The 13,321-nt window shown below is 39.6% G+C and overlaps 1 protein-coding gene across 1 annotated transcript; it reads left to right on the top strand.

Moving 5' to 3' along the window:
- Positions 1 to 4,756: 4,756 nt before the first annotated feature.
- Positions 4,757 to 8,115, top strand: LOC123680888. Its single transcript, XM_045619007.1, has 2 exons — positions 4,757 to 6,247; positions 6,352 to 8,115. The coding sequence occupies exons 1-2, from the start codon at positions 4,757 to 4,759 to the stop codon at positions 8,113 to 8,115; spliced, it is 3,255 nt and encodes a 1,084-aa protein (XP_045474963.1).
- The last annotated feature ends 5,206 nt before the right edge of the window (positions 8,116 to 13,321 follow it).

Genomic DNA, 13,321 nt, shown 5'->3' with positions numbered 1-13,321 from the left:
AATTCTCTGACTACACTTATTTGTCCTTTGCTCCTAAAAACTCACCACAGTTTACAGTATGTTATTTTCGGTTTAGTAATACCATAGTATAAAGAATCCTTTCCTTAAACTATGGTAATAATAATAATAATAATACCATTACTTTCCAAGAAGTTCTGGTTCTGGCAACGCATTCCGTTCATTAAAAATAGTCGAAATTTCTATAGAATCTGTAGACAAATTTGAAAGTGAATTTTCCTTACACGATTCATAAGTACCAGTACCAAGTACTGAGTCGTACTTGATACCACTTTCAAGTTTATCTACAATATGTTGAACAGTCAATCGATTAACTTAATAACGTCGTTCATGAATTCTTCTTAAATTTCTCTCAGTATCACAAATGAGGTCTGATTTTGACCAAACAACTTCTAATCATTGTTGAAGAGTGTATTTTTCCCATAATCAACTGGCATAACCTATCAACCACAAATGACATAAGAAATTTCAAAAAAGTGTTCAGTACAGTGTTGCCATTATTACCATTTTAAATTGTATCATTCCTATTGGAACATCCTATAAATCGGAAAGCTAGTCTCGGTTCAGACATTTCCAGTTTCTGAAAATTAATGTTTAGTTTTGAATGCAAATAGTAGTAGTTTCATTTTCCGTAAGTTACATCGATCATCAGTAGTAGAGTAAATAATCAGGGCCGTCGCTATGGGGTAGGCGGTCGCCTAGGGCGGCATCTCAAGCTTGATCGACAAAAATTACATGTGTAGAAATTCAAAGTACCAAATGAGATTTAATTCAGTCAGCAACAACAGGAAGGAATACCGACAAATTTAATTAAACATCAAAAACCATCAATGGTGCCGCATTATACATTATACTCATAAATATCCAGATGTGGCGTGATCCCCTCATTGTTATTTACATTGCTGTTTAAGAGTTATTGACGCTAAAGAAAACACATGCACTTATCAGGCTTGTCGGCGTTCGCTTTACGTTGCCGAATTTTATGGCCACTTGGGGTTCTGGATTATTTTCTTTTCAATTCTCTAATCATTGATTCCTCAGAATGGAATACAAAATATAAGAAAACCAATCCATTTCATCAATTCCAACTGATCCTTCTTAAGAAATATAAGAAGTTCTATTATTTCATATCACATTCCATTATATTATAATATTTTTCATTTTTATATCAGATAATAAACTAGTGTTGGGGGTGGGCACATTAAGATTAAATAATGGTTCATCCGCATTATCCGATTGTTTTATTCGATAATCTCAAAAAAAAAAAACAAATGTCAAGCTTTTTTTGTACATGACAGTATGCGGGACGTCGGTGACAGAGAGCTAAGGAGACGGGAGTCTGTCAAACAAAATGCTACGCCTCCACAGTCTCAACATTCTAGGAGAAGAAACACGAGTTTCTCCGACTGCTGAAGGTGCTGCGCAGGATCCCCAACTCACTCAAGCAGGTCTACCAAGAAGACGCATGAAATGGACAAGTTCGATAAATGAAACGATCATGCGCATATACTATGAAGCGCTATGAAGTAACAAGAATGGAATAGGATAAAATAAGATACCGGCAAAAGTTATTTGCAGAATTCCACAGAATCTCTCCCGAACTCCATGTTTCTGAGCAAATAGTATAGCCGACCAATACCGGGTCATATTGAGAAATAAACTTGTACCCGATGAGAAACAACGTCATAAGAAATGAAGTCCAACTGAGGCTACAGAACACTAACAACGAAGCGACATCTGAAGAAAACCACGATTGTAGTGAAAACTAGCACAACATCAACACACAAATGAACCTTGAGGAACAAAACAACGCAGATTTGATACCAATAAGAGGTGTGTGACGAAAAAATATATATTCTGCACCCGTCGAAAATCCAGAAGTAGAGCAAAGAGAACTACTGGAGCGATTATCTGCCACTATTCGAATAGATGCGTCAAGATTTTGGCCAAATCTGCCAAGATTGGGGATATCCAAAACACTCTCACATCTTCTGGTCATGTCGAACAAGGAGATGTTAGTTAGTTTATTGGGCTATTTCCTTCATCTGTGTGGGTGGATGTTTCCGACGTTTCGACAAGCATTCGCCTGCCGTCTTCGGGGTGATGGTCCTGAGAAGGACCGTTGTTTGGTTCTGAGAAGAACCGTTTGCCAAACTTGGTCTGTCTGGACTTATACGACCATACTTTTTTCAAGTTCGTATGAGGGTATCGGGGTTTGAACTTTAGTCGTAACGGTTGTAATCCCTTCACTCTCACCACTAGTCTACAGAAGCAGGTAGTTATCTAGATGCATTAAGCTTAATATAGGTTACACCTCACATCCGGTATGCGCAGTTGGGATGCGCACTAGTCGAATTTTCGGGGTGCGCAGATGTTATCTCCGACTCCTTCCTAATTTGGTGGTATCGAGATGCTACCAACCTGGACTGGGTTCAATTTCCTCAGATCAGATCTTATGATTGGTGCCCAGACTTCCTTGATCTCCAGAGACGGCATGTTTATTGGATTCGGAGTGATGGCAATGAAGGCGGATTCTTTGAGTTTTCTCCGTTTGGATCTTTCTTTGATATTATGGAAGCTTCATCCCATTTGATCCTATGGTATTCCTCCCAAGCATGTTGGACTAGCCTGGGTTTATCTGTTTCCCCTAGTTGACCTAGTTTTTGGTGCTCTTTGACTCTTATGTTCAGGGAGCTTTTGTTCTCTCCAATGTAAGATCTACCACACTCGCATGGTATTTCGTATACGCAATTTTTGGTTGTTTGATTTTTGTTGTCAGGTTTCACCTCGGTTGGAACAAGGAGATCATACTCAAGTTTATTCCTGATTACCAAAATCTTGAATCATTACACCTTATTATCTAATGTGCAGCTTTCTCAATAGGAATAGTGCTTGGAGTGGAGCCAAAACCAAAAAGTCAGGAACCAACAACAAAATAAACCATATTGGAAAAAGGCTAGAAGACAAAGTTCATAGCATCGGAGAAGATATTGGGAGGCTCATCCAATTTGCAAAAGGTTCTCCGCCTAGAAAACTCCAAAAATTGGTGAATATAATAACATATCTTCACCGGCAACATACAACAATGATCCAAACAATGAAAATGCTCAACAAATTTTAGACACACTGAAACAAAAACTAAGTGTGTAATCCGAAACGCTGAGAAGATACAATGGGAGCTATAGAAGAAAACAGGATAATATGATTTTTGAACACTCCGAAAGGAAAATCTATAGAATGATAAACGATAATAATTTGTAAAAACATCAGGAAGCGTCGGGGATATTGAGAATTTTTGGACATATCAACTGGCTAAACCGACCCCTTACACCTCCCAGGCCAATTGGATAAGAAGTAAAGAAAAATCCTGTGAGACTATATAAAACATATGGCGCCTAACGCAGGCATATACTTTTATATATTCAATTACCTTCAGTTTCATGGAAAATTTGATATTCATTACATACTTAATGAGAAATTGGTACATTGGTAACATGCTGTTTCCTAAATATCGACTTATGTCGATAAATGAGCCTCGCAAGATAATTTTTGATTTTCTAACAGAAACTCACTTTTAATGTTTTATTACCTAATTTTTGTTTTGTTGGTATGTTCAATAGACCCCCAATTTTCTATGTACCAATTGACCATATTCACCGTCGCCATATTGTTATGCGACAATACCAACTACCCAGTGTTCCCAACGAAGAAATATTGAGTTTACTAGAAAAATTCCACAATATAAAGTTTATATGTGAAGTTTATGTGTACCTCTACTGGCTGCTACGCCAGATAGGCTTGTTTGGGACAATATTTCGCAAAAATTTCACCTTTTGGAAATAGAAACATTAGTGAAAGGTGGTGTTTAATGTGAATTAAACATTGAGGAATATTCAGAGGAAATCACATTTAAATTCAAATTCCATGGAAAATTATTAGGGAGCAGTTATCGACCTCATGAACTCAATACCATATCTAGGCCGAATAATGTGCGAAATTTGCAGATTCCAGCAACTCCGAAAGGCGGTCAATGACGAAAACTGTGTGTCGTCACAACTAATATAAAAACCATACTCATTGTAATTATCATCAACATTCTTTTGTTCAAAGTTTCACGTTAATAAATCATTTTAACTCCACCGCGAGTTTTACTTGGTTTGTAGTGGATTTACAACCCTCTACTCACCACAACTACTCACTGCTACTTCAACGGAGTTACGAACCGTTGAAGAAAGTAGACACATATCTTTAGAGGATATCCTCCAAAGATACATGTTCCTTCGAGCCGGATACAACCCAACATTGGTATTTCGAGCTGACACCAACTACCAGGGACTTTGGAACTTCAACCACTGCACCCCAGAGCTACAAGTCATTGGATTTACGACCCATTGGCACCAGGGACTTTGGAACTTCAACCACTGCACCCCAGAACTACAAGTCATTGGATTTACGACCCATTGGCACCAACTACCAGGGACTTTGGAACCACAACCACTGCACCCCATAACCAACAATCACCAGTAATTATCTTTCCTATCACATTTCATCATTTTTTCGAACCGATCCTGTAACCTTGTTGACAAGCTGTGGAATTAAGACTGCCCTTGAACTTCTGAGCCTGGTTGTTCAGTTTGTCGAACAAAATTCCTTCTCATTCGAACCGATCCTTCAACCTTATAAATCAATCCTCATATAACTAGACTTGACTAGACTTAGACTACTTACCTAATTCAAAATGGAAAACATCGTCGCAGATCAGATCAAAACGGCAGAAGCCATCAAAAGAATGCATACCAACATGAAGAAGGACTCCCCCTCAAGGAAAAATGCAGAATACTGCCAGAACAAAATGTGCCAACTGAAGGAAGAATGGAATGCATTCAATGAAGCGCACAAATATTTAATAGAACACATACCAGAAACTGATGAATATTTCACGAAAGACATATACGGGCAAGCAGAAAAGATATACAATCAAGCATTGTCCCACATTATAAAAATACAGGAAAAACTTCGAGACGACCAAGGAATTACAGAAGAAAAAGAAACGATGAACCAGCGACCTATGGATACGTTACGAAACAAACTGGAACTTCAAATTGCGGAATTTCATAAGCAACTAGCCAAGATTTGGACCCAGTACGAAGCCAATCAAAAACCCTACCGCTTTCAGAGAGAAGCAGTCCAGGCTCAATGGAAAATCATCTCGGAGTCCTTTCAAGAAATCCAATTAAATAATATCGACATGAGCCAAGATCCTTTGTTTCAAGAAACTTATTCAACTGTACATGACGAATACGAAGAAATTATGAAGAAATTCGAAGACGATGAACAACCAGACAGAACTTCATTACAAGGACGTCCCAATCTTCCAACATTGCCTACAGTATCAATACCAATATTTTATGGGAACTACGAAGCATGGCCAGCATTCAGAGACATATTTCTGCAACTCATACACTACAATAAATCAATTGGGGATGCTGAGAAAATCCAACATCTAAAATCCAACGTTCAAGGTGAAGCCGGTAAATTAATTCAACATCTTTCGAACACTGCGGCGAACTATGCAGGAGCATGGTCAATAATTCAGGAGCGATATGAAAACGAAAGAATTCTATATCGCAAATGCATGGATGCCATATTATCCCAGCCCATCCTCCAGCAGGAATCAGTACAAGGACTAAAGTTACTTCACGACGTGACAAAGGAAAATCTGAACGCAATCGAAAACATGGGAATCAACGTTCAAGAATGGGGTCCGATGATAACGCATCTCCTAGAATCCAAAATGGACCCTGAATCCTGCCGTGTGTATGAGACCACCTTAAAGGAACCAAAGAAAATACAGAAGCTAGAAAATGTACTGTCTTTCATAGAACGACGATTCCAAGCGTTAGAAGGAGGCAAAACACCAGCAAAAAAATGGGAACCTATTAGAAAGCACCATCCTTTCGAATCAAGAAAGTCATGGTCAGCTAACACAGCTCACCTACAAACAACCAAATGCCCATTATGCCAAGCAGGTCATGCACTGCGAGCCTGCCAGAACTACTTAGCAATGACCGTGAAGGAAAGACTAGACTACATAATTCAAAGCAAAAGATATCACAATTGTCTAGGACCACACCGAACAAGTTCTTGTTTAAGCAAAGTAACGTGTTTCAAATGCAGGAAGTATCATCATACAACACTTCACATATCTCTACTACTGGCAGCCAAAGTCGTAAAACAAACAACAAGGGTGATCAATCAAACTGGAAAACTACAGCAGCCACTTTTCGCCCACAACAGAGTACCCAATCCGAATCGACACAATTTACAACACAGAGGAACATCAGCAACAATGGACAAAATAGTTCCAATATGCAAATGGTACGAAACGAAACCATAGGGACGATCAACGGAAATAATGCCTATATCACTACAGGAAATAGAGAATCTCCGAAAAGGCAATTGCATTCAGTTGCTCTGCTTGCTACAGCATACGTCAGAGTTAAATCAAGAAATGGGACACTACAAACAATACGATGTCTAATTGACCCAGGATCTGAAGCATCGTTCATATCAACAAACGCGGTGCAGATACTCAAGTTACAGAAACACAAGAACGAAGCACAAATCATTGGCATAGGTCAGTCTCAATCAGGGTCATCGCAACACATGGTATTCTGCGAGCTCAGACCAAGGTTCCAGAGTTCATTTATGATAAACGCAGCGTTGCATGTACTTCCACGAATTTCCAACTCAATTCCGAAAGAAAAAATTCACAACAGTCTCATTACGGAATGGAATGATATACGATTCGCCGATCCACATTTCTCAAATCCTGGACCAATCGACATGCTTTTAGGAGTTGATATATACAAAGATATCATTTTGGATGGAGTAAGAAGATCAAACAATGGGATAACAGCGCAAAATAGCGAAATTGGATGGTTACTATACGGAAATGTGAAGAATATAAGTCCATCACTTCAGATAACTAGTTTAACTATCACTATCAATGATGAGCAGTCACTATCAAGATTTTGGGAATTGGAAGAAGCTGCAGACGAACGACGCTGTTCACCTGAGCATGAGCTTTGTGAGAGACATTACCAAAGCACTCATACACGAAATCGAGATGGATCATACACAGTCAGACTTCCTTTCAAAAGTGATGCTGAAAATTTGGGATTGTCCAAGAAACAAGCGGTAGCGCGCCTGCTGCAAATCGAGAGGAAATTCGAAACCAATCCAAGCATGGAACAGAACTACAAGGAATTCATACGCGAATACATAAAATTAGGTCACATGAAAACAGCAGAAGCTCAACCCCTCAATGGCATTCAAGTTTTTCTACCACATCAGTGCGTCATAAAGGCAGACAGCACTACTACTTCCACAAGAGTTGTTTTCGATGGATCGGCAAAAACAAGCACAGGATATAGTCTAAACGATGTTTTACACTCAGGTCCTAAGATACAACAGGATCTCACTGACATTCTCATCAGATGGAGAAAATATCGAGTCGCCCTCACTGCCGATATCGAAAAGATGTACAGGCAAATCAAAATAGCCGAGGAAGATCAACCATACCACAAAATAGTCTGGAGATTCTCAAAGGATGAACCAATACAGGAATTTCAGTTAACCACTTTAACTTATGGCACGGCCCCAGCTGCATATCTGGCAATACGCACCCTACATCAATTAGCTGAAGACGAAGAGAAAAATTTTCCAAGAGTCGCTCAGATCGCTAAAAAGGATTTCTACGTAGACGATTTACTCACAGGGGCGGACAGCGTCGAGGTAGCTGAGCAATTGAAGAAAGAAATTACTGAACTAATGAAAAAGGGAAACTTCAATCTTCGAAAATGGAAAATGAGCAAATACCCACAAAATGGGACGGATGAATTTATTCTAGGTGACAAATATGAACAAAATACTACGAAAACACTAGGCATTGTATGGAATACAAATAGCGATAGTCTGCTCTATAACATCAAATCACCTGAAATTGAAGCGATCACCAAAAGACGCATGCTTTCCCAGATTGCTGCAATATTCGACCCACTTGGTATGATATCACCAATAATGCCAAACTATTGATGCAAGAAATATGGAAATCTGGACAAGATTGGGATGTTACTCTTCCGGAAGAAATTCGCAAAGAATGGGCGAAACTGACTCAAGAACTTCCAACGCTTCGTGAAATATGCATACCAAGATGGATACAACACAAAAAGGGTTCAAAGATGGAAATTCACGCTTTTTGTGATGCTTCTGTGAAAGCATACGGTGCTGTGGTTTACTCCAAAACTATCGATGACAGCGGGCAGATCCACGTCAGTCTCTTAGTATCCAAATCCAAAGTGGCCCCCATAAAAAACAAGAAAACTCTTCCAAAGCTAGAATTATGTGGAGCCGTTCTATTAGCGAAGCTCGTACACAGAACGATCAAAGCCCTGGACATTCAAGAAATCCCTGTGCATGCATATTCCGATTCGACGATTACACTAGCTTGGATAAATGCTGATGCCGCAAGGTTACCTGCGTTTGTTGACAACAAAGTTCGAGAGATAAAACAATTAATTGGCAAGGTCAAATGGTATCACGTTCGGTCTGAAAACAATCCCGCTGATTTAATAACCCGAGGAATAACGGCATCAAAACTAATTAGTCACAAATTATGGTGGAATGGTCCAGATCAACTAAGTCAAAATCCCACAAATATTCAGGAAATGATACAAAGCTCAACATCCGCTAACGCACTAGACACCTCAAAAAGTATAAATAGTTTGACTACAACCACCATTGAAGAAAATCCATGCATCCAAGATACTCTGGATATCTTATTACAGAAATTTGAATCATGGGAGAAAACCATAAGAGTAACAGCCTACTGCCTGAGGTTCAGCAACAAATGCCAGAAACAACACAACGCTACAGTATTTCTGTCAAGAGACGAACTACAAAAAGCAACACTAATACTTCTACGAAAAATCCAATACAACGAATATTCGTCCGAATCTAAGGATTTAAGCAACGATCGACCTCTGAGTAAAAAAAGTAGTATCTTGAGTCTAAACCCCTTCCTGGATAACCAACAATTGATGCGGGTAGGAGGACGTCTGCAAAATTCAGCGCTAAGATACGACGAGAAGCATCCTATCATTATACCCAATAGTAGCCAAGCGACAGAGAAAATAATAAGAAATGCCCATCATACTACGCTTCATGGTGGAATTCAGCTAACCCTCGCATACATTAGACAGCAGTACTGGATTCCCCGAGGAAAAGATAAAATAAGGAAGATAATACGAGAGTGCAGCATCTGTTTGAGGCAACAAGCACAAAGTCATATTCAATTAATGGGATCACTCCCAGAGCCAAGAGTCACACCAACTAGCCCCTTTACTCACACGGGGGTAGACTATGCTGGACCCATAGCAATTCGAATGTCTAAGGGAAGAGGAAATAAGTCTTACAAAGGGTACATCGCCATCTTCATCTGCTTGACCACTAAAGCCATTCATATTGAAACAGTTAGTGACCTGACGACAGACGCATTCATCGCCGCATTCAGACGATTTACAGCTAGGCGAGGTCTCTGCAAAAACTTGTACAGTGACAATGGCACTACATTCATTGGGGCAAAAAACAAACTCGAAAAATTGTTTCCGCAAGAAATTCCCGAGAAGGATATTGAGCAAACGCTGTCCAGAGAATTCATCAAATGGCACTGCATTCCTCCCCTGAGTCCACATCACGGGGGATTGTGGGAAGCCGGAGTAAAATCTATAAAGTTCCACCTTAAGAGGGTCATAGGCGAGAATACTTTCACTTTCGAAGAAATAACGACAGTCCTGTATCAGATAGAAGCTTGCCTGAACTCCAGACCTTTGATCCCAATCGATGAAAATACGTCTGAAAGCGAAATTCTAACTCCAGGTCACTTTCTCATCGGAAGACCACTACTCTCTCTGCCAACATCCAACACACTCGAGGAAGATAGTTTTCCCCATAGTTATACCAATAAATGGAAAACCATTCAGAAAATCAAATACGACTTCTGGAAGAGATGGTCCAGCGAATATCTGTCACGACTACAGCAACGTACTAAATGGAAAAAAGTAGAGGACAACTTGGTAAATGGAGACATAGTGCTACTTAAACAAGAAGATATCAACCCAAATAAGTGGCCCCTAGCGAAAATAACAGAATGTCACCCTGGAAGTGATGGATTGGTACGAGTAGTGACAGTGACGACTGCGGAAAAGAAGAAATTCAAACGGCCCATCACCAAAATATGCAAATTACCCGTTCGACAGGAAGAAAACTGCCAAGGGTCATCAGATAAGAAGAAAGAAAACAGGAGCTCTCTGCGCATAAGCACTTTTCTCACTACTCTGCTCATTTGTAGCAATATTGCGGTGACACAAGCAAACTACACCATACAGCAACTCAAACCTGGATTATATATCGAACACTTGGGGCATGGCTACACAAACGGAGGAAAATTCAGACTCGAGCTGAAATTCCCATACGCTCAAATGGAAAAGGATCGACAGAACGTAAATCGTACCGTAGAAGAATTCAACAAATTGTGTGTGCTTACAAAGGGCATATCAGAAAGCGCACATTGTCCAGAATTCACTCACCATCTTCTAGAAATGAAAAGAGAAATCACAATGGCCATGGATAGCTTAGAAAACTCCCCCAGACTGAAACGAGGATTATTCGGTCAATTTATGACGTCAGTGTTCGGGGTGAACGATGAAGTCTACAGAGACATAAACTCCCTGGACGAAAATCAACACAGACTTATTCATACGGTAAATCAACAATCCAAGCTGATGATATCGAGTGTGGCCACTATTGAGGAAACAGAAAAAAGGATTAATCTGAAATTCGAAAGTTTTCGGAAGAAGTTCAACGAAGGGCTGAAAGTAGTGAATCAAATGAACGCATGGTTTCACTCTACTGACCACCACGATCTAAACATACACTCACTAACCATATTACAACTCGCTCAGAATTACCTTCAGGAGTTGCAGCTCAAGTACAAGAAACTAATGGACGTCCAGGTTCACAAAAGTACCATTTCTGAATTTTTGAGCACTAGTGAAATCCGAAGAGAAATACAAAAGGCAGCGGCGAAACTACCATCCCAGCTCACCATTATAGAACAGCCAACGGCAAACTTGAGGATGTCCCGTTCACAGAATGAAATGAATATTCAAGTATTTTTCCATATTATCTACAGCCAAAATTTCGACGTAGTTCAGACTACAGCTGTCCCAAGAAAAATCACCAACGATACGTTCATTGAGATCTACATAAGCCACCCATACCTAGCGATGGAGTACAATGTGCAAAAGTATTTCGAGCTCAGCAGCGAACAGTTCGAACAAGCTATACGCATCAGCCAAAATGAATATATTCTCAACCCGTCCATAATTAGAGACATGGAAAATGATCCGAATTGCATAATTGACGAAATCTACAATCGCACGGACAAGTCAACGTGCAGAAAAACCAATATACAAGTTAGTGACATAAAATGGAAAGAATTACGCAAGGAAAATACCTGGCTTTTCGTAGCCAATAATCCCCGAAGAATTGCCGTAATATGCGACGGAAAACGAGAGGACACAACCTTGAATGGAACTGGAGTTATTCATTCTACATCAGGATGTACTATTCAAACCAAGAAAAGCACCCTGCACGCCCACACGAGAGATGAAACATCCATTATAACCACGTTCAACAAAGAGGTGCCCCCTTACATTCTTTCATTCAAAAATGAAAAGGACAACCCGGACATAGCACTCGAGCCTTCTTGGAAAGCCCCGGATATGCTGGATCAACTTCTCATTGACCGGAACGATTTAGATAGCCAATCCGAAACTCCCTGGAAGAGCGTAACTCTTCATACGTCCATTACAAGCTTTGCAACTACACTTGCTGTCATACTTATAGCAATCACTATTTACGTAGGGATGAAAAAATTCACAGCACGCTACGAAAAAACCAGCAAGGAGGAATCACCGACCAGGGAAATACCTCAACCAGCACCGAGAAGCCAAAGGCCTGCCGAAAGTGCATCGCGTTTTGAACTTGAACCTATTTATTCCCGAGTTCAAACTCAAAACACAACATTAGTTTAGTATTACTTCAAGAAACCTGACACCTTACTATGCCCACAACAACTACCTGGAATCGGGTGTCATAGTAAACAGGACGACCACAATGCTGAAAGCTGCCTTCATCACTTCAAGGGCCCCCCGGAGTATGTTTAATGTGAATTAAACATTGAGGAATATTCAGAGGAAATCACATTTAAATTCAAATTCCATGGAAAATTATTAGGGAGCAGTTATCGACCTCATGAACTCAATACCATATCTAGGCCGAATAATATGCGAAATTTGCAGATTCCAGCAACTCCGAAAGGCGGTCAATGACGAAAACTGTGTGTCGTCACAACTAATATAAAAACCATACTCATTGTAATTATCATCAACATTCTTTTGTTCAAAGTTTCACGTTAATAAATCATTTTAACTCCACCGCGAGTTTTACTTGGTTTGTAGTGGATTTACAACCCTCTACTCACCACAACTACTCACTGCTACTTCAACGGAGTTACGAACCGTTGAAGAAAGTAGACACATATCTTTAGAGGATATCCTCCAAAGATACAGGTGGTTTTATGAACAAATTAACTGCGGCCGAGTGTATAAATGAAGGCTTCGCTCTATTTTTGGAAGTGGTCAGTGGAAGAATAATCTCTATGGCTGATAGTATTTTTGATATTAGCGGTATTTTTCTAGTAAACTCAATATTTCTCCGTTGGGAACACTGGGTAGTTGGTATTGTCGCATAACAATATGGCGACGGTGAATATGGTCAATTATCGACAAGCTGTTTTTCGTCAAGTTATCAAATAGGAGTACAACAAATTTTGGTGTCGATACAACGTACAACTTCATGTCGATAAATGGTGTCGATAACTAAGACTGAATAATCATCAATTTGACAAGAAAATTATTGATTATTATTCAAGTTCTGTTATTATATCCAGTTCGAAAAATATTGGAAATTTCCCCCAATATCAATCGACATTCGATTATGACTCTGTTTTATGATTTTGTGACCATTTTTTCAAGAATGTCGAGAATCGGATCATTCATGTGATGGTTATTAGCTATATTTAATTTCCAATCACAAAAACATTTCCAAAATGGTCAAAAGGTTACAGTATACAGAAGAAGACAAGAAAAATGCCGTGTCCGCTGGAAAAATTAAATCA

This window comes from Harmonia axyridis, chromosome 5 (genome assembly GCF_914767665.1).
Source record: "Harmonia axyridis chromosome 5, icHarAxyr1.1, whole genome shotgun sequence".
NCBI classification, from domain to species: Eukaryota; Metazoa; Arthropoda; class Insecta; order Coleoptera; family Coccinellidae; genus Harmonia; species Harmonia axyridis.
Note: the sequence above shows the minus strand (reverse complement) of the source record. Positions and strands in the feature narration are given on the sequence as shown.